This window comes from Equus caballus, chromosome 20, assembly GCF_041296265.1.
Source record: "Equus caballus isolate H_3958 breed thoroughbred chromosome 20, TB-T2T, whole genome shotgun sequence".
NCBI lineage: Eukaryota > Metazoa > Chordata > Mammalia > Perissodactyla > Equidae > Equus > Equus caballus.
This window is the reverse complement of record NC_091703.1, coordinates 48,604,206-48,625,776: the sequence shown is the minus strand read 5'-3', so window position 1 is coordinate 48,625,776 and position 21,571 is coordinate 48,604,206. Positions and strand designations below refer to the sequence as shown.

The following is a 21,571-nucleotide window of genomic DNA, read 5'->3' as shown; positions in this document are numbered from 1 at the left end:
CAGAAGCTGCTCAATTATTTAGACTTATATTGCAATTATTTACTATTTTATACAAATCTAATAGATAAACATCAGGGCCTTAGGGGCAATCATATATTATTTTCAAAACAAAACTCACCAAAGGGGATAATGCTTATCTTCAGTTTTGCCAAACACGACTTCACGGAGATGTTCATATGTGACCATTCGACCTCCAGAGTACACTGTGTAAACAGATTAGTACAAAGGTGAACTCAGCTATCTGTTTAACAAAACGAGAGGACACTCTGACCTGACCAGTCAGTCTCTCCAGCTGTGTGTTTCTCTCATGCACCCTGTGCTTCTGACACGTGGGCTTCTTGATGTTTCTCCGAATGTGTCATGCCTTTTTTTTTTTAAGCCTCAGGCCTTCTCACATGTCTGGTCTTTCTTGAGTGGATTCTCCCTTCTCTGCTTTGCTAACTCCTCCTAGTCTTTCAAAACTCAACTCAAAGAACAGGTTTTCCAAAGTGCTCTCCGACCTTTCCTCCAGTTTTCCACACTGACACTGCACCTGCCATGCTTCTCCCCTGTTTCCCCAGCACCACCCAAGCATACATCTAAGATGGCATTTATCATATTGATTAGAGATTAACTTGAATTTCTTGCTCATCTTTCCATCACATCATGGGCTTTGTAAGGCAGGTTTTGTGTGTTTTCGTTACTCTATATGCCCTAGTACAGAGCTTGCTACATAGCAGACATTTTCATCCAATAAACATGCTTAACTTCACTGGATAATTTATTATTTTAAGGTAATTTTTCAGTGAAGTCTCAAACATGAAGTGAACTTTAACTGTAGAACTATACATAGTGGTCAACAAAATACAAATGAAAAGAAGTGAAACTCAAAATGATCATGGGAAGCAAAGGAGAAAATGTAAAAAAAGGATGGAAAATAAAAATCATGAAAATCAGTACATGGTATTCGTATAGAGAACTTTTCTTGATATTTCAGGAAGTTCGATAAAGTATTTTAAATATTCAAAAACACACAAACTACCACGACAGTAACAGGCATTGTGCACACTTCTGGATAGTTCTTGATGAAAACACTCTAACTCATCTGAAGAACTGAAGATTTAAAAATAATCAGCCAGTACATATTAGTACTGGGCACTTTTCTGATCAAGGGTCCCTATGTACTTGAGGAAACACTCTGAACATAAAGGAGACAAATTCTACACCAGCCCTACCTCCTTTTGAAGCCAACTTTATGTTCTCCTGTCCACAAACTAAAAACTCAACAACTTCTGTCTGTGTGAATGCCACTCTGGAAGCAGAGCAGAAAAGTGTTCTTATTGGCTGTAGTGTAGTTATAACTATTTTCCTTTAAGACTAACTAAGGAGCCACATGGCTGGTTAGGGAGTCTGAGAGCGACCCACCAGCACTGCCTTTCCTCTACTGCCAGAGGTGGGTTAGACAGTCATTCCTGCCCTCTTTCAGAATAGCCTGGTCTCTAATGTACCAAGACAGAGACTGGGGAGACGTGGCATTGTGGTCAAGTATATTTTAATTTTCAAAGAACACAGAAAAATTAAAATTTTGCATGTAAAGTTTCTAAAGTGGAGAAAAACATCAATTATTCGTACGTTTCTTAAACTTTTAAAAAACTTTTTATTAGGAAAATTTTCAAACATACAGAAATGCAGAGAAAATAATATGACTCCTTCTATATTTCTCACTGAGATTTATCCATTGCTAACATTTTTGCCATATTTGCTTCATTCTTTTTTTGTCTTAATTATTTTAAAGTACGTTACAGACATCATGACAGTTCACCCCTAAATACTTTTGTATGCATTTCTAAACATTTAAGGCAATACTTCCTTAATAACAATTGGTAGTTAATTTTCTTCTACTTAAGAAACTATATATTCATTTATCACATTCATAGAAAAATCTAGGTGGTGTTTGGATACAGCTAAACAGAAAAGCAGAGGAGACAAAGACAGAACTCACAACAAACTTACCAGCTAGAATCAAGATAAATACCTATGTGTCTGTAAATGGCGGGAGTCACTCCTTGCCAAAGCTTTCGAAAGCCTTCCTCTTGGACAATCCCTAGGGCCGTGCGCACCATGCCCCTGTAGGGAGCAGAGTCTCTTGCACTGTCTCCCAGCCGAGCAAGGGCAGCTTCTCCTTGCATTTGGAGTCGAGTTTTTGTGAGATCGAGGGGAAAGGTTGCTAATAAACACACAAATAAAAAACCATAGGACTAATATTTTAATCACCACAAGATCAGTAATTCTCAAATTTTACAACACATCAGATTCAACTAAGGAAATTTTTTAAGATTACAGATTTCCTAGCCCCATACCTATGGATTCTCAGTAGGTTGATGTGGGTTTAGAAATCAGTTGATTCTTCTGCACTCCCAAATTTAAGAATCACTGCGCCAGAGCACCCCAGATCACCACGAAAAAAAGTGACAAGCCTTGGAGTTTTGGGTTTTTTTTTTAAAGATTGGCACCTGAGCTAACATCTGTTGCCAATCTTCTTCACTTTTTTTTCTTCTTCTCAAACCCCCCAGGACACAGTTGTAGATTCTAGTTGTGAGTACCTCTGGTTATGCTACGTGGGACACTGCCTCAGCATGAGCAGTGCCATGTCTGCGTCCAGGATTCGAACTGGCGAAACCCTGGGCTGCCGAAGTGGAGCACACAAACTTACCACTTGGCCACAGGGCCGGCTCTGCCTTGGGGTTTTTTAATTCAGAAATTTCAGTCTAAAATCTACTTTAATCCTTAGTTTTTGCTTTCCAATGGGAATAATTTCAGGTATCCATATTCTGTGATGTCCCCTTGACTGCAACCATGCTTAAGGTCCAGTGTGACTTTTAGAATACTGTACTACTTACAGTAGGTTCTTAATTAAGTGCCAGAGGAAGCTGAATTCTATAATTTCATGAGTGATAGTCACATGCACATGAATCACTGACCTGATGTTTGAAATATAAGATGTAATATGGAGTTTATAATGTCTTTTATATACAGAGAGTGGCATGGTCAATATTTTTTCGATTAAGGCAAAGACTTAGTTGTTTTCCCACCACTGCTAAGTTTTATGCAAGCTTTCCTTACAAGTACCAACTATACTTGAAACATTTTTTTCTAATGATTATATTCTGAATTAGAGATAGACAATTTTATCTCAAAACAGAGTGAAGCTAACTGGCCCACACAAGGAAGTTCAAGCTCATACTTTATACACACAATGTCCCGCATAACTGAAATAACCAGATTCAGACAAGTTCGCGAACATTACTGACATTACATAAGTCTTTTCAATGACCACTACCTGACACAAAACCATAGCTACACCTTTCCAAGAGAAAACGGAGTCAGGGCAAGAGAATATTAAATCTTACCACTGGTCTTTGCAAGACTTACTATCTTGCTGATAGTTTCCTAAAACAGAAGTAGTTTTCAAATAGAGAATTCGAGCAATGCTTTATCAAGATATGAAACCTGAAAAGTCTTAAGATATAGGAGCCTCCATATTAGCATAGGTTATGCTTCTCGAAATAAGTTTGGTTTTCTTGCTGGTTACTTAATGCTTCAGGTTCTGATACTAAATTGTTTTGTACTCACAACCATCTCCTATTTTGATTCACCCACCTCCCATTTCCAGTCCCCACAAAATTCTCCATGAAATTTTAATAGAAGGAATCCTCCTTGATAAAAGCCATTGGTCACAGGGGGAAAGAGGTTAAAAAAAATAGAACAAAACTGGAAATATATCTAATCATTCAGCAGTCTGCTTTTAAACTTTTTAAAAAGTTGATGACATATTTCAGCAAAAACAATGAATAAAAATTCTTCCTCAGCTTTGGGAGGAGAGAGAGAAAAAGAATGTGCAAAAGGCAAGAGTGGAGGAGCACACAGGGCAAAACAACAGATTATGTGCTGGCTCTGCTGGAAATGCAAAATAAACTCATTTTAGAACAGGACAAACTAGCATTTACAAATGATTACACATTGGAGCTGTGGCTTTTTTTTTTTCTTTTTAATGGTCAAGAAAATGAAAGGGCAATATTAAAATGCAGAGTGAAGCCTTCACAGGGAACACACAGCCACCCTACTCACAAAATCCTTGGAAGAAACACCACCAGCTCGTGCAAAAACATCATAATTCTGCTCTAGGTAAGCCTCTTAAGTTTTCTCTGACTTGCTTAGGCAGATAAACTGTCCGTCCTCTACGCTCTTATGATACTTAATAATACCTTGATTATAATAAAGAGCACAATGTAATTGTCTGTCTCTGCATGTCTCCTCACCAGCCTCTCAGAAGGTCAGGGCTGGGTCTTTTTAACTGTATCCCCACAGGCCCTAGCACTGTAGTAATTAAATAATGTTACAATTAATGGGTGCCCTGCCTTGGATTCAGCATTTACAGATTAACGACTTCTCAGAATCCTGCAAAGTAAACACAATATAGATGAGTTAAGCTCAAAGCGGTCAACTGGCAGATGATGAGTAGATGCTCAATAAGTGATAGATTAATAACAAGTCCCACAAGTTGGGACCACAATTTGGAACCCCCCCCCCCAAATGATATATAATGAAGCTGTGTAAGAACATAAATCACAGAGATTATCTGGATTAGAAGGATGAAAAGTGGATTGTGGTTTTAAAAAGGTCATCCTCACTCCCATAGAGGAACGACAGCTCATGAAGCTTCTGAAAGTCCACATCCAGGCACAAAAGCCCACCTCTGAGGGAGAAGAAATTGGAAGGAAGAGACCTTAGTGACCTCCAATCCCTCCTCCTCACAAAGCTGGCCTTGCCCCCACATCTGCCTGCCGCACAGACGTGGGAGAAGAGGGCGCAACGTTGCGGCTGCACACCCCGGGAGCGAAGCGGCCGCCAGTCTCCCCCGACCCCCACCCCCAGCGCGGCGCCTCGACGACTCGCAGGGAGGCCCAGGCGTGGGCAGCCGGGTACCTAGCTCGGCCACGGTAGCCGCGCAGCCCGACAGGAGGAACTTGCTCGCTCGGGGCCATCTCTGGGCGAGCGGCAAAAGCCTCTCCTCATCCTCTGGAACCGACATTCAGCAGGACAGACAGGACGACAATGCAGCCCTTCTGGCCGGCGCCCCGCGCCGCAGCTGGCCTGCCACCCTGCCAGGGCGGCCACTCTTCAACTGACGAGTGGCAGGGCGGGGACCATTTCCCTTGTTCGGTTCGGCCAGGGGGTCTCGGAGAACCAGCAGCCTCCCTAACAGCCCAGGCTTGAGTGGTCCACGACTGAGAACAGAAAAACAACGCGAAGCCCACGAGGCTTCTGGGAAATGTAGTCCGCCGGACTCCGCGCCTTCCCGGCCGCATTATCTGATTGGCCGGGAGCCGGGCGCCAGCCGCGCGCAGCCCCCTATCTCCATGGCAACAGCGCGTGTTCTTCCTCCTCCACCTCTCAGCACCGTCTCTGGTTCCGTCCCGCCCCATCATACCGTCCCGGGCGTCTAGGAATTGAAAGAGAAGTGGAGTTGGGAGGGAGCGATGTTGCGAAAGTCACCTAAAAATTGGGGCAGGGAAAGGAGGCTACAGTTAAGAAGGCGAGCAGGCTGCGGAAGTTACAGCGGAAAGGTTGGGAGGTCCGGTGGGTGCCCTATCCCAGAGGAAAGGAAGAAGTGCCACCGCAGGAGTTTTTCCCTTCTCTGTTTCTAGAAGGTGCTATCCAAAAACATGGAACTAATTTATCCAGCAGGGATTATAATCCTTGGTTGCGTTGCTCTTTTATTATTCCTTCAGTGGAAGAATTTGAGTAGACCCCCATGCATAAGGGGCTGGATTCCTTGGTTTGGAGCTGGATTTGAGATTGGGAAAGCCCCTCTAGAATTTATAGAAAAAGCAAGAATCAAGGTAAGTGGCCTTATGGTGGTGGTGGGGGGGGGGGGGGTTCCGGGGGAGTAATGTTTTCTTTTTTATTTCCTTTTTTTGGCTCTCAAGTGCAGTGTTACCACATGGGGAACACACCTGGTGTGCGCAATTAAACGATCTAGTCGTTAATTCCTCAACCAACAACATGCTTTATGCAAAGTTTTTCGAAAGAAATAGATTTTTGTAATTTATGAAATACAGTGCAGCTTGTAGCTGCCTTTTTGGAAGTAGAGATTATAAGTGCTAGTTACTTCATTATTTTAAAAAATCCTAGGTGTATACATATTAACTAAATACTTGCAATAATTGGGAAAGACAGAAGTGTAATACAATTAGTTTCAGTTTATGAAACCGCATAATAAATCAGTGTGGAAATCAAAGTTAACAGGCTATTGTAAAAATTGCTTGCAAACTTGGTCTTGGCAAATTTTGCTGGCAATTTATTTTCAGCTGTTATTTGATGATGGTGAAATTCAATTTCACTGCGCACTAAGGAGATTAGTTTCCTTGTAGTAGAATGTTTTTGTCTTTAGAATAGCTTTCAAATATAGTATATCTTTCAAAAATAGTATATAGGTTACTGCCAACTTTTTTTCCTTATTTCAGCCAATGTTTTAATGAACATTCTCATGTGTGTGTGTGTGTATGTATTGTGTGGTTGGGTTTTTTGCACTTATCTGATTGTTTCCTCAGAATAAATTCCTAAAAGTGGAATTGCTTACTCAAAGGACGTGAACATTTAAATTGTTTATATTATTGTGTTACCTTTGCAAAAGGAAGTAACAATATACACTTTTTCTTTTCCTTCTAGTGTAGGAGATTGCCTATCTCCTCGTATTCTGGCTCACAGCAAGTACCATAATTCTTGCTAGTCTGATAGATGAAACAATATCTTTTAAAGAAGTACCCTTTTGTCACACATAGCCTTCCTTAGGCATATGATTTTGATAAATTTTAAGGAAGGTTTTTTACAAGCTTGTTTCAGAAGGTCAAACAACATCACAAAGATTATTCTGTTTTCTTCTAAAAGGTTTATAGTTTTGCATTTTACATTTAGGTCTGTGATCCACTTTGAGTTAATTTTTTTGTATGGTGTAAGTTGGAGTGAAGGTTAATTTTTCCCTATTTGGATGTCCAGTTGTTCCAATATCATTTCTTGAAGAACTTTGCTTTTCTCACTGAATTGCATTTGCAGCTTTTCAAAAATTATTTGACCATGTATATGTAAATCTGTTTCTAGCCTTTCTCTACTATTCCATTGATTTATATGCCCACTCCTTTGTTAATACTACACTGCCTTAAACATTATAGTTTTATAGTAAGTCTTTAAATCAAGTCGTAAAAGTTCTCCATATTTTTTTGTAAACTGACTTAGCATTCAAGATTATTTGCATTTTAATATAAATTTTAGAATTGGCTTGTCAATATTTATAATAAAGACTGCTGGAATTATGATTGGAAGTTTCTTAACTCTACAGAAAAATTGGAAGAGAATTGACTTTTTAATAATACTGTCTTCTAATCTATGAATGCTGTATATCTCTCCACTTATTTAGCTATATAATTTCTTTCAGAAATATTCTGTAGTTTTTTCGTGATGTGGTCTTGCTTGATTGTTATTTTAGGTATTTTATATATATGCGTAATTTTTTCTAAAAGATTCGCTCTGAGCTAACATCTGTTGCCAATTTTCCTCTCTTTTATTTTTCCCCCTTCCCAAAGCCCCAGTACATAGTTGTATATTTCAGTTGTGAGTCCTAGCTCTTCTACATGAGCCACCGCGACAGCATGGCTACTGACAGATGAGTGGTGTGGTTCAGTGTCTTGGAACGGAACCCCGGCCACCAGAGTGGAACGTGCCAATCTTTAACCACTAGGCCATTAGCGCTGGCTCAGTATTTTATATTTTTGAGCTATTGTAGATACAATTGTTTTCACATTGTTCTCCAGTTGTATCCTGCTGGCACATAAAAAATACAATTTTTTTGTATGTTAACTTTGTATCCTGTGATCTTGCTAAACTCACTTATTGATTCCAGTAGTTATTTTGTAGGTTCCTTAAGAAGTTTTTGCATAAACAATATGTCCTGCAAACAGATAAATTTGATTCCTTTTTTTCTCATCCTTATGCCTTGTGTTATTACAATCAGTATGACCTCTGTTGAATAGATGTGGTGACAGATGACAAGCTTGTCTTTTTCCTAATCTTAGGGGACAGGTGTTCAAAATTTCACCATTAAGTTTAGTGTTAGCTGTTTTTTTCAAGGTGCCTATTTCAGTCTTGACCTTCAACCTAAGTCCATAATTCACAGAATTATTCACCTCACTAGGTAAATAAATAGTAACCTATTGTATATTCACTTCTCTGCAGTTCTTTGTCTGTGAAATTTTAGTCCATTTAGTTCTTATTATTTCCCCAACTGTCAGATGCTTTTAAAAATATGATCTTTGTAATCTGTTCATCTTTTCCTACTTTCCAGTGAGATCCTTGAATCACCTGGTTCTACCTCATCCTACACTGACGCGGAAGCATCTGCGTTTGTTTTAAAAGCTACAAAGTATCCCCTGAATCATAGTTCCCTTAAACAGTCACTTAATGGTTGATATGATTTGTGTTCCATAGTTTTCTGTTATAAATAATGTAGCAACAAATGTTATTTATGTCTGTGCAAGTGTATCTGTACAGTAAATTATCAGAATCGAAGAGTAAATGCATTTGTAATTTAGAATGAAATAGGAAAACTTTTAAGCAGAGGAGCAATGTGACCTGATTTAAATTTTAAAGTGTCAGTTTGGCTGCTCTGTTAAAAATAGGAATATAATGGTAAAAGAAAGAAGATAATTTGAAGGTTATTGCAATAATTTGAGCTTGAGGTCATGGTGGCTTGGACCATGGTGATAGCAGTGAAAGTTTAAGAAGTGGCTGGAGATAGTTTGAAGGTGGAAGCAACAGAATTTACTGATAGATTGATTGTGGTTGTGGGATATAAAAGAATGAAAAGGGTCAAAGGTGACTCCTGGAAGTTTAGCTTGAGAAAATAGAAAGTGGAGTTACTATCAAGTGAGATGGACAAGATTGCAAGAAGAACTCATTGGAAGGGAAGATCAGAGTTCACTTTTAGATACGTAGGAGTTTGGGATGTTGACATCCAAGTGGAGGTGCTGAGTCAAGCAGTTGGATAAATGAACCTGGAGTTTGGGAAAGTGGTCCAATTATGCGTAGGTTTAATCTCTTTTGCCTCTCTTCTATAGCCATCCTTTCCCCTGCAATTCTTTTCACATATTTATTTCTATGTCATATTTCTATTTCTGTACTCTTTTTCTCTTAGACTCTTTGTTTTTCGTGACTCTGTCTCCCTTATCCTTCTCATAATTGTCTTTTATTCAGAAATGTTTTTATCGTCTCTTTCTTTCCTGAATTCCTTTATTTCCTAATATTCTTCTATTGTCTGACTATTTCTTCCATAGTTTCTTATATTTCTATTTTGTTTATTTCCTTTGCAGCTGCAACAATATTAACTTTTTAATTTCATAAAAAGAATTTAGCATTACAGATTTTATGTACTCTATTTAGCAAATATTTGGGGAGAGTTTCTTTATAAGGAACTTCTGCTTCTCTTTTCTGCTTTTCTTTCTTTCTTTTTTTTTTTTTTAAGAATTTTTCTTATAGTACTGAAGTTTTCCTTCATGTTTAATCGTATCTTAAGGAATTGAGTTGTCTTGGACCAGCTGTCAGCAGGAAGTTTTGGTTGGGGCAGTTGCTTTCTGTGTTTCTTGGCTTAAGTTTTCTATCTTCTCTTGCTACAGTGGAAATATAGTGTCTCTGCATCCATGGCTCCTCTGTCTTCCAGGATCGAATCTTCCAGACTTGAGCTCTCATTGCCTTTCCTCAACAGCTGCTGCTCCTAGAAATTTTAGAACTGATAAACTACAATAGTTAAAAAAGAAAAAATATGGATGGTACAATAGCACCATGGAGAAGAGAGAGAAAAGAATCAGTGAAGTTGAAGAAAGATCAATATAAATTATCCACTATGACTAACAGAGAGAAGATAAACTGAAAAATGAACAGAGCTACAGGGACTGTAAAACTATAACAAAAGATCTCACATTTAAGCCATCAGAGTCCCAGAAGGAGAGGAGAAAGAAGGTGGGGTTGAAAAACTATTTGTAGAAATAAAGGCTGAAAAATTCCTAAATGTGGCAAAAGACATAAACCTACAGATTCAAAAAGGTAAGCTGAGTTCAAACAGGATAAACCCCAGGAAATCCGCATCAAAATCCACATCAAGACACACGATGGGCAAACTTCTAAAAACTAAAGACAAAGAAAGAATTCTTAAAAGCAGCAAGAGACAAATGAAACTTTATTATAGTAAGGGGGTTCAATAATGGAAAAACTCAGAAATATACACTCTGAGATAGGAGAAGGCAATACACAGAGTGGGAATCACTGTGAGATGGGCTAAGATAAACAGGCTATGGATATTGAGGAAGGTAGCAAAAGATGACGAAGAAAGTTCTCAGAAGGTTCTGGAAGGCACCATCTTCTAAAAGTGAAGAGAACACCTGGGAAGACGAGGGTTATATCTCTTAGGAGCAGCAGCTATTGAGGAAAGGCAATGAGAGCTCAAGAAAACATGTTCACAAAAAAACCCGTACATGAATGTTTATAAAACTTTTTTTTGTAAGAGCCTGAAACTGAAAAGAGCACAAATGTTCTTCAACAATGTTCAAACAAACTATGGTATATCCATACCATGGAATACTCAGAAATATAAAGGAATGAGCTACTGATACATGCAACAACCTGGCTGGATCTCAAGTGAATTATGCTTAGTAAAACAAAGCCAATCCCCAAAGTTTCCATACTATATGATTCTATTTTCATAATATCCTTGATGTTCAATCTTAGAGAAATGGAGACCAGGTTAGTAGTTGCCAAGGGTTAAGGAGGAGGGGGGGATGGGAAGGAAATGGCTGTGGTTATAAAGGGCAACATGAGGTATCTTTGTGATGATGGAAATATGCTGTATCTTGACTTTATCAGTGTCAATAGCCTGGTTGTGATACTGTACTATAGTTTTGGGAGATGTTCACACTAAAGGAAACAGAGAAATAGATACATGGGATCTGTCAGTATTATTCCTTATAACTGCATGTTAGTCTACACTTATCTCAAAAAGTTTAATAAAAAAAAATACACAAGTACCGCTTCTACAACATACTGTGTGTGCTTGCCTTTATCTCATAATACCCAGAGTGCAGTTGTTGCAAAAAAAAAAAAAAAGAACGAAAGGAAAGCAAATAAGACAAAAACCCACCACTGCTACAGAATGTGTAATAATTCACATGATCATTTGCCATCTGCAATTGCTTTGCAATAAGTTACTTTAGATACCATGTGTCAGCAGTTATCTCAGCTATTCAATATGTTGAACTTGGCTGTTCTGCGCTGTGGCCTGGATGCCTATTTATGTTACAAAGGCCACTTTCCTAATGGAAAGTTAAGAATTCTCATTTGAACAAAACTTAAACAATGAAAATTATGCATCTTCTTCTAAGTATTGCTTAACAAATAATCATTAATAAGGAATATTGGAGAGCAATTAGATGTCTGGATCACTACTGTAAGAAAATGAGACTCTGGTGTTCAGTGGCTCGATGATTATTGGGTCCACATTTGCCTCATAGTGCCCAGAGGTGTGTCGTAAGAATGATCATGTGCTGTTTCATAACATGTCTAGAAATAATTGTAATATTGAAGTAGTGATGAGCATAAATGATATTTTGAGGTATTTATAATAACTGTAATGGGATATAAAATTATGGGTGGTGGTTCTAAAGTTGTACATGTAGGATGTAGTATGGTAAAGTCATTGCAGCCACAGGAGGAAATGAGGATGAGACTTGGAAGGAAGAAATTTATTATATTCACAGGTCTGAGGCGGGTCACTGCATGCCATGCAGGGCCACAGGGAAAAACACCAGTGTCAGCCAGGATGCAGAAGATAGGAGCAAGAGCAAAACTTAGGCCAGAGCCTTTACTGGGGCTTCCTCAGGAAAGGCAAGGCAGGGCAAGGTAAACAATTCAGGCCTGGCTAGTTTAAATAATTCCTACAGACTTTGGGCTATAGGGCTGGCCTCTAGTTACCTGGTACCTGGCCCTGGGATGATTTAGGGCAGGGAAAATACTGGCTTGGTGTGTGAGAGTTAGATAGGGAGGTAGTAGGGGATATAGGCTCAGTATTTGTTGGTTTGCATGTGAAAGGCATGCTCCTGGCTGGCTGAGCCCTTTGCTATCTCTAAGAATTGGCTAGCCCTGGGAGGTCCCTTTCTCCCCAGTAGTGACAACACCAATGCCAGAGCATCAAGAATAAGAAAATAGAGCTTAAATAATTGGCCCTGTGATGAATGGATGCCAAATAGGCACAGAATCTAAGAAAATACAGTTGGAACAGTGGGTTCTTTTGATGATCAAGTCATGGATAAGATTGTGGTTTGTTGCCTACACTCTCAATTGGAGAAAATGCTAAATTACAATTAGAGGTCAATGAAAATAATGATATATTTTTCTCCCAGTAAAGTCATATACTCCCTAAAATCAAACCTGGCACTACAGTATGTTTGTAGGCTGCTGGGAGCGATCTGATAGAGATGGCAAACTCATGATGTAGAGGAGAGAAGGCATAAATGTACAGCAAAGAGAAGGTAAGAGAGTGTGGAAGCCAGGACACGAATAAAGAAATGTTGGTGTTTCACAGGGGCAGGACCTTCCATCTGTGTTAACCTGACGGGAAGCATTGAGAATGGGTACAAATGTGTATCTCTGCAAGATCTGGTGGTGAGAAGTGGAGAGTAGTCGAACTTGATTGCCTCCATTTTCCTTGTGAGTTAGAAAGCGGGAACACTATCTCAGAGTGGAGAGGGTTGGGCAAGGTGTCCAGGTGAAATAATCATGTTGGAAAGTGAGTAAGTGAACGCATTAGAAAGCTTTTTAGGATTGCAAGGCGCTGTTGAGTGACCACAGATTTATGGTAAAATCAGTCAGCAATTTTGTGTGTTTTTGCTAAACTAAGTTGAGCTAGAGGTTGCTTATAAACCTACTGATATCTTGGAAACAGTGTTCAAGAATCACAGTGTTTGATATGATTTCTAGTAATTATTTCTAACGAGAAAGGAAGGTGCAAGAAAATAACATGATCAAAAGGAAGGTTAAGTATTAGGACAGAATAAGTTAGGATTCATGTAATTTAGATTTGGCTGAATCAGTCAAGACTTATGACTAATTACCTTATATAATCATAATAATTTTTATTTTGGCTATAACTTCAGCATTGGGGTTCTTGATGAACACTGTCTTAAACATAGCCCATAGCCCAGTAACTTATTTAACAGAAATGCTTACTAATATGACCTCTATTTGTGTGTTTTCTTTCAGTATGGACCAATTTTTACAGTCTTTGCTGTGGGCAAGCGAATGACCTTTGTTACTGAAGAAGAGGGGATTAATGTGTTTCTAAAATCCAAAGAAGTAAATTTTAAACTAGCAGTGCAAAGTCCCATCTATCATACAGGTAAAGAATATTTTCAGCTATTTCCTTTAAAATACAACATCGGAATCCAAGAGTAGTTTTAAGTAACAATTACATCATCCTCACTCTATCAAGAATGAGGGGACCCATTTTTTTATTCTTTAGAGTAGGGATAGAAGGAGGAAAGAATTTATGATGAGTTTGGTCATTGAAAAACAAATTATTGGCAACTTAATCCATTTAGATCTTGACTAGACATGTGTAAGAGATGAGGTTACCTCACTGATGTTTACTTTGGAAAGTATGTGGAATCTGTATTCTGTTGCAGCTCTCCACACTGTGACTAACTCTGTTCTGCTGCTGCATATACAGTGTTCCACAGGTTACAGCTCTAGGCTTGATCCCATGTTGCCACTCTTCTCCCTGAACGTAGAATTCCACTGCTTAGTAAAGCCTTTACGTGGCATTTCCTGACATATTCCGTAGGGCTGTTAAGGTAAGTGGGGCTTGGCTTCATGTAATTGATGCCCTTTCATTCTCCATCTTCAGAGACTGCTGGATTGTACTAGTCAGCATGCTTCCAGTATGACGGTCTGCCTTTATTTCTTCCCAGGCTGCAAACATGCATGCTGAGGTCATTTGTCTTCCCAAGAAGGCAAGGCCCGTTCATTTTGTGCCTGGTCCTTTTCTCTGCTTTCACAATGGCTGTGCTTGCTTCTACTGTCTGTAGCTTCTTTCTCTTTGCTTCCCTTTCTGCTTTTTTCTTAGGTTCCTTTTCATGTAGTCTCTAGTGCATTTCTGGCCATTAAGACACAGAAGTTTGTTTTAAAAGCTGTCAGTGATCAATAGCATGATTATTTTTCATTTTGTTTGCATGAAAATCACAACATGTTGCTTAAATTCCTTGGCTATTTAGTACTTCTTGATGTGTGGACTACAGAATTCTAGATCAAAGAATTAAAAACTTTGAAGGCTCTTGATCTCTAAGTTCACATACCCCTTCAGGGAAATATACGTGCTTACTCACCTGTCAGAGGTATATGGAATTGATCAAGTTTTCTCACTTGTGCTTCCTCTGGGACTTTTATGTTTAAATATTTCTATTTAACAGATGAAATATGTTAATATTTACTCTTGAGCCAGCCTCTCATTCCTCTTATGTATTCCCCTACCACAGAGAAGATGTATGCTCAGGAAATCTAAAAATTATTTTTAATTAACTTACACAAAATATAACCTACACAGAATCGAGTGATGAATTACAAAATAAAAAATTATTTTTTGAAAAACTTACTTCGAAGACAATAAAACAGGATTAAAGAAAAATATAAAGGAATAATGAGTTTAAAAACTCACTTTTCCTCTCACCACCTCAACCCAGCCAGGAGTGTGTATTGTGGAAGGAGCATGAACACTAATATAGAGGAAATAGTGGGGTCAGAGCTATTCACGAGTTTAGGAAAGGCCTCCTGCTGGAAGTAATATTCGAGAAGACACTTGAAAGAGAAACAGAAATCAGCAGGAGAAATTTATGGCTTGTCGATGTAGGGGTGTGGGGGTAAGGTTGGTCAAGTAGAGAATGTTCTGAGCAGATAGAACAGCTCACGAAAATGCTGGGATGTATAAAAGAGTGTGTGTTTTCAATATACCTGGATTTGGAGGGACAAGGGGCTGGAAATATCATTGGAGAGCTAGAAAGATGGTAGGAGACCTTGTAAACTTTGTTAAGGATAGGAAGCCACAAAGGATTTAAAACAGGGACATAAAATCACTAGATTTGTGTTTTCCAGAGGCCTTGTTAATCACCCCCTTATAGATCATCCCTTAAAGTGAATCACCCTACATACTTCTACTGTCTCCTTTTATTTGAGGGAGCTGGTTTGATGTACTGGGTGGACTTTGGCTACAGTCCCTACTGACCAGGTATTAGTAGGGGTATATTTACTATTTGCTTCTTTTGATAATAATTTTCTCTGTTTATAGCATCAATTCCAAATAATGTCTTCTTTACAATGCATGAAAAACTTCATACCATGATGAAAGGGAAATTAGGGACTAGCAACGTGTATCGACTCACTGGACAACTGACTGAAGAACTTCATGAACAGCTGGAGAATTTAGGCCTTCACGGGACAATGGACCTGAGCAACTTAGTCAGGTAATTGGATGCATTGGTATGATTTAATCTTGTTTATTTGGAATAAAAATTTTAAAAATCTGAAGTCTATACCTTGGACTTCAAAAATTATCAGGTGGATTAATGAAGTCTACCTAACTAAGCAATTAAGAGATTATATTAATCTTTTAAATTCTAATTAATGGGCAATTTTCAATTAGCACTCCAATTTTAAGGTGAGCAAATAAGCCAATATAGTCATTTTAATACATTAATTTCTCTTTAGTCATTCTATACAATTGTGTGTGCTCTACATGGATTTTCCTCCTTCAGTTGTCATGCATCCGTCAGAATTTTGATAAAACATTCAGTGTAATTTGTGATTGTTAGAACAAGTGGACATTGAAAGGACAGGGAGGAGGACAGAATCGTAAAGTAGATGACAAGGGTCCAGGAGCTGTTCGAGAGCCTTGCAAGGGTGGTTGAGACAATATGGGCCTCAGGACTGAGCCCAGTGTCCTCCTAGAGGGGAGGTGCTGAGAGACAGGTGAGCTAGGAAAGGGCAGCGGAGGGACCCAGGTGTCACTCAGCCTTGTTCTGAAGCTTTCTGGTACAGGTAAGGGCTGGGCCTGGGAGCCGTGGGAAAAATTCTCCATGTGCATAAGGAGATTTGGTAAATTATGTTACCCATAAGGCACTTTTCCATCTCAGTGGGATACTGGGATGCTGAAGGCAGGATTCAACAGTTGAGATTCATAAGACAGAACAACATTTGATATTTTGTTAGAGGTCCAGAAAAAGAGAGAGAGAAAATGAAAATAAAAACAAGCAACCAGCCAAACTTTTAGCATGCCTAATATCTACAAGAAAACAAAGCAAATTCTTGGATATCTTTAAAACTTTGGGGTAAAGAGATCCTGAAAAGTTTCTAGTGAGGATGAGATGGTAAATAAAAATGAAATAAACAGTACTTAGTGTTACTAATCTAAGGCATATTAACAATCTTTGATATTCTTTTGCTTAAGTATGCCACAGTAATCATTTTATTCACTTATGTTAACATTTACTGATGATAGGTACTATATTTCAATATGCAATATTTCAAATTTGTAGGATCCTGTGAGATATTAGGAAATTTGGTCCCTAATATTGATTCTTTGGTTACTTTTTGCTGCTCTCTAAAGACATGAGCTGTATCTTAGTTACTGGTTCTTTTTGTTAGTGCCAATGAATCAATTCCAACCCCTAGTGATCCTGGGTACAGCAGAGTGGAGCCCTGCCCAGTCTTTTTGCGCCATCCTCTCACCTTCTGACACAACATCGGACAGTGCTCCCCTGCTGTTCACAGGGTTTTCACAGCCAGTTTTTTCAGAAGTGTGTTTCTTCTTAGTTTCTCTTAGTCTGGAAGCTCTGCTGAAACCTGTCCACCGTGGGTGACCCTGCTGGTATTTGAAATCTCAGTGGCATAGCTTTCAGCATCACAGCCAGTTGCAGCCTCCCCAGTCTGACAACCGACAGACAGGTGGTGTGGTTCCTTGACAGGGAAACAAACCTGGGCTGTGGTGGTGAGAGCTCCGAATCTTAACCACTAGACTGCCAGGGATGGCTAGTTATTGTTATTTGTTAAATAGACGTTTGCTGAAATTACTTCTAATCAATTTATTTCTGTATTATCATCTCACATTTGTCAGGATCTAACACTGCTTGCTTAGAAGGCATTTTAAAATCTTCAGATAACTAAGACCACGATTTCAGTTACCTCTAAGTCACCTGAACCACAATAAGCAAATATTAAAACCTCTTATGAATGACATTTTCCCAAAAGAATCTGTCACATACTATTATCCACCACTAGTATATAGCTATTAAATATTGCCCTCTTCGTCTCCTGTGCCTTTCTTTTTTGGTCATCGGGTCTGACTTTTTATGTGTTTCTGTCTTTGTAGGCATCTCCTTTACCCAGTCACAGTGAATGTGCTCTTTAAAAAAGGTTTGTTTCCCACAAACGCAAAGAAAATCAGTGAGTTCCGTCAGCATTTTCAAGTTTATGATGAAGGCTTTGAGCATGGGTCCCAGATGCCAGAATGTCTCCTAAGGTAGAGAATTGTTTCCTGTAATTAACTCATTGACCAAGCTCTTCTCAGCAATTTATGCATTTCTCTGTTCTAAGTGATATGACAGCAATTTAAGTGGAAGAGAGAGAAGCTATTTCTCATGACTAGACTGTTTTTGGTCTGTGTGTGAATTGAGGGAGGAACTGAAGAGGAGAGATGTACTATTTCCATGTTTTTCTTCTTTTGAGGAGCAAAAATAAGAGAATATGAGAATGAAATGAAGAATTTATTTTGAGGCCTTTTATCCCATTTACAGCTTATTAGAATCACATTCATTGCTCCAATTTGGAACCATGCTAAATCATCAAGTGTAACCCCTCTCAGAATCAGTCATTATTGTCCTTACTCTCTCTGAGCAGAAGTGGGTGTGGTCAAATGTATTCTTCACAGGTGGCTCACATAAATGTTTATAAAATGATTCGAAGGCAAAGTAACTCATGATTTTTAAATTTCTTGGCAGTTGGTCTACAGTGGTAACTGGTCAGAAAAGATTAAAAAGATCGTAGCCAGTTTGCTTTACCTGGATTAACCCAGCAGTGGGTCCCTGTGCTAATTTTTCATGTTCTCGCAACTGACAACAGCCAGAGTAAAAGTAGACCATCAAGTCATGAGCCCTGTTTTCTTATTCAATGCCAGTTCTACAGGAATTGTAACATTTATTTGCAAAAGACACTAAAATGTGGCGCCTTGCCCCTTCAGTTTTCCTCGTGGACTGAGAAGTCTGAAGGTAGACCACTCATGAAATTCTAGCTGAAAATGAAGACATTTGGAGAAAAAAATCACGGTTCCATAGACATTCTCCCTCTTGTGCTGTGACGTATCACTCATAAAGTGCTCTCGAATTAATTTATATGCAAATTTTTTCACCTAGAAACTGGTCAAAATCCAAAACATGGCTTCTAGCACTTCTTGAGAAAAACATGCCAGATATAAAAGCATACAAATCTGCAAAAGATCATTCCATGGTAAGTATTCCTTAGCTTTTTTGCTAAAATATATGAGATAAAAACAGTAATAAACTATGATTGTTAAAAATGTATTTTTGCTCAAAATCATGAGATTACAAAAATGCCAAGCACTGTGTTGGTTGTTTACATATATTATTTTCTTGTTATGTCCTCACAACAGTGAGGCCGGTATTAGTCCTGTTCCACATAACAAAAGACTGAGGCTACAGACAACAATATGAAACAAAACTCTGAGGGTTTTTTTTTTATTGGTTTGTATAAGACACAGTTGGTTGTGTCAACAGTGACAGGTGGGAGTTATGGCAAGTTAGGCCAGGATAACAAAGCACTACAAAGTAGCCTTTGTTCTTGAAGCTACAACCACTAATTATTTCTCTCTTCAAATGTTAAGAGGTACTGTGGTATGATTTAAGAAGCAAGGCTCTGTGACAGTCAGCATCTTAAGTGTCCTAGATCTGTGGTTCTTCAAGCGTGGTCCCCAGACCAGTGGTACCAAGAGCACCTGGGAACCACTCAATCAGAGGCTCTCTGGTGGAGCCCAACAATCTGTGATTTAATAAGCCTTCCAGGTGTTTGTGATACTTGCTAATGAATGGGTCTCAGCCCTGGCTGCTCTTTAGAATCTCTTGGAGCCTTTGAAAACTATGTGATTCTCCAGACCCACCCTCAGAGACTGGGATTCATTTGGTCTAGACTGCTTGGCTCAAATCCAGTCACCAGTCGCATGACCTTGGACATGGAACCTAACCTCTTGGCCTCGGTTTCCTCACCTACCTCATAGAGTTATGGGGATTAAATGAGTTAATATTTGTAAAGCACTTTGAACATAGTAAGGATTAGTAAGAGTTTATCATCATTATTATTGTTTAAAAAATCACTTCTGATCTTTTAGTATGTGAATATGATATCAAACATTTTTGTTTGTTTGCTTTTACTTGTTATAGCAAGTATTACCACAAACACCTCTGCTTAACACTGGAGAGGAAGACAGCCTTAAAAAAAAGGGAATATATAAATGTTTAGGTATCTCCCTCCTGAAAAAAGGGAATAGAAAGCTGTATATACTGGAATGCCCTCCATTGACAAACTATGTTTCAGCTAAGGATTCTATTTTACCAACAGACCCAGACAAACACACATTTTTGTTTGCAATATTTTTCAAGATTTAGGGGTAAAGCCACATGTATAATAAAAGCTGCACCCAGATAAGTCTGTAATCTATAGGCCTAGCAAACAGGGTTTTTAAGGTCCCAGCTAAAACTCCCTACCAACAGTACTACTAGAATAGCACTTATTTTGCTTACTCTGAAGAAATGAGGCATTTTTAATCATTGGTACTCTAATTCCCTATTTGAATAAAGACAAATTTGGGGAGCGACGTCAGCATCATGGCAGAGTGAGTTGTTCCCTTAGCTTCTCCCTCTAAGTTACAACTAGTCAGACATCCAGTGACCAACAGAGGGCTCCCTGCACAGCACACCAGAACGGCTGAGTGATCCATACATCTATACACCTGATCAGGGGTGGACTGCACCCCTGGGAGGCAGTGGAACTAGGGGAGCAGTCCCCTCCGCCTCCCCGGTGGTGGTGATCCAAAATGCAGATCCTCACACCAGTGCACATGCCGGCCACCACAGGCTGCAAGGGCAAACACAGCACTCCTGGCTTGGCCCATGCCCCCCACAGTAGTAGTGGGTGGCGCACACATTCCAAGGCTCCAGGACACAGAGCAGAGCTGGCAAGCCAGCCACCTCCCCTTCCCCTGACAGTAGCACTGGACTTTCCAGAAGTGGGAACTACATCCAAGGCATAAATTTCCTCAGCAGGGGCAGAGTGTCCTGACCTGAGGTCTCACAAAGCACACTGGCAGGCACCAGTGCCCAGAGATTGCAGGGCCAGCAACAACGTTTGCAGCATAGTCTCTATTCCTCCCCCAGCAGGTAGCACCTGCAACCTGAGGCTTCAAGATCACAGCAGAACTTGAGACCCAGCCCCTGGTGGTGACACCCCTGTCACTGGCTCTGCTGGCAGCAAGGACTGCATACCCAGGCCACCTATTGCAACAGTGATGCCTATGAACCTAGTGCCCCTGGCAGTGGCACTGCCAGCACCCCACAATAACCCAGGAGCAGCAGTGCAGGTAGTGTATGGGGCAGCAGCACCCCAACCTATGGAGAGTCCATGGAGAGCAAGTAGGGGACACAGGACCCAGGCGACCCCAGAAGCAGCAGAAGTGCTCACAGCCTAGTGACCCCAATGGCAATACCTGAGACTACAGCGACATCGAAAGTAGCAGTGCACCAGCAACCTCAGAGGCACAAGCAGCACACGAGGGCACTGACGGTGCCTCTAGCCCAGGCAGTGGAGGGTGGAACGTGCAGGCTCTCAAATACAACCAGAAGCAGCTCAGAACCAAAGTAACTGAAGCTGTACCCAAAGAAAAAAGGTGTTTATTCCCACAAATGCACAGGCAGAGGATCAACTTATCAAACACCATGAAGAACGACAGTAACACAGCAGAACGGAAGGAGAATGACAGCTCTCCAGCTCTCCAGACTTGAGTCACAGAAGATTACAATCTGACTGACAGAGAATTCAAAACAGCAGTCATAAAGGAAACTCAACAAGTTACAGGAAGACTCAGAAAGACAGTGCAGTGAGCTTAGGAATAAAATTAATGAACAGAAGGAATACTTCACCAAAGAGATTGAAGCTCTTAAAAAAAATCAAACAGATATTCTGGATATGAAGAACACAACCAATGAGATAAAAAATAATGTATAAAACTTAAAAAGTATAGCAGGTCTTATGGAGGAGAGAATCAGTGAGGTTGAAGATAGAAACCTAGGAATGAGCCAGGTGGAAGAGGAGAGAAAACTAAGATTTAAACAAATGAAGAAATTCTTCAAGAAATATCTGACTCAATTAATAAAAGTAA

At 39.6% G+C, this 21,571-nt stretch overlaps 2 protein-coding genes across 14 annotated transcripts in view; one reads left to right on the top strand and one right to left on the bottom strand.

Moving 5' to 3' along the window:
- SLC25A27 (solute carrier family 25 member 27) overlaps window positions 1–5,283 on the bottom strand; it is a 29,082-nt gene extending 23,799 nt beyond the window's left edge. For 8 of the 10 annotated variants that reach the window (XR_011430052.1, XR_011430049.1, XR_011430050.1 and 5 more), the window contains exons 1-3: window positions 4,966–5,110; window positions 2,015–2,206; window positions 119–203 (exon numbers count right to left, since the gene is read on the bottom strand). Coding sequence is in view for 5 of the 10 variants with exons in the window: in XM_023625044.2 (XP_023480812.1) it covers window positions 119–203; window positions 2,015–2,206; window positions 4,966–5,071 (383 nt within the window). In the remaining 5 variants the exon portion in view is untranslated. Of the gene's footprint in view, window positions 1–118; window positions 204–2,014; window positions 2,207–4,965 lie in introns of all 10 variants that reach the window. The other 2 variants (XM_023625041.2, XM_023625042.2) reach the window with 2 other exon arrangements.
- Window positions 5,284–5,290: 7 nt separating this feature from the next.
- The window catches only part of CYP39A1 (cytochrome P450 family 39 subfamily A member 1), a 93,352-nt gene continuing 77,071 nt past the window's right edge, over window positions 5,291–21,571 (top strand). For 2 of the 4 annotated variants that reach the window (XM_014734472.3, XM_070245643.1), the window contains exons 1-5: window positions 5,380–5,882; window positions 13,342–13,477; window positions 15,419–15,593; window positions 17,498–17,647; window positions 18,537–18,630. In XM_014734472.3, coding sequence (XP_014589958.1) covers window positions 5,706–5,882; window positions 13,342–13,477; window positions 15,419–15,593; window positions 17,498–17,647; window positions 18,537–18,630 — 732 coding nt within the window. In that variant the 5' untranslated portion in view covers window positions 5,380–5,705. Of the gene's footprint in view, window positions 5,883–13,341; window positions 13,478–15,418; window positions 15,594–17,497; window positions 17,648–18,536; window positions 18,631–21,571 lie in introns of all 4 variants that reach the window. The other 2 variants (XM_001498174.5, XM_070245644.1) reach the window with 2 other exon arrangements.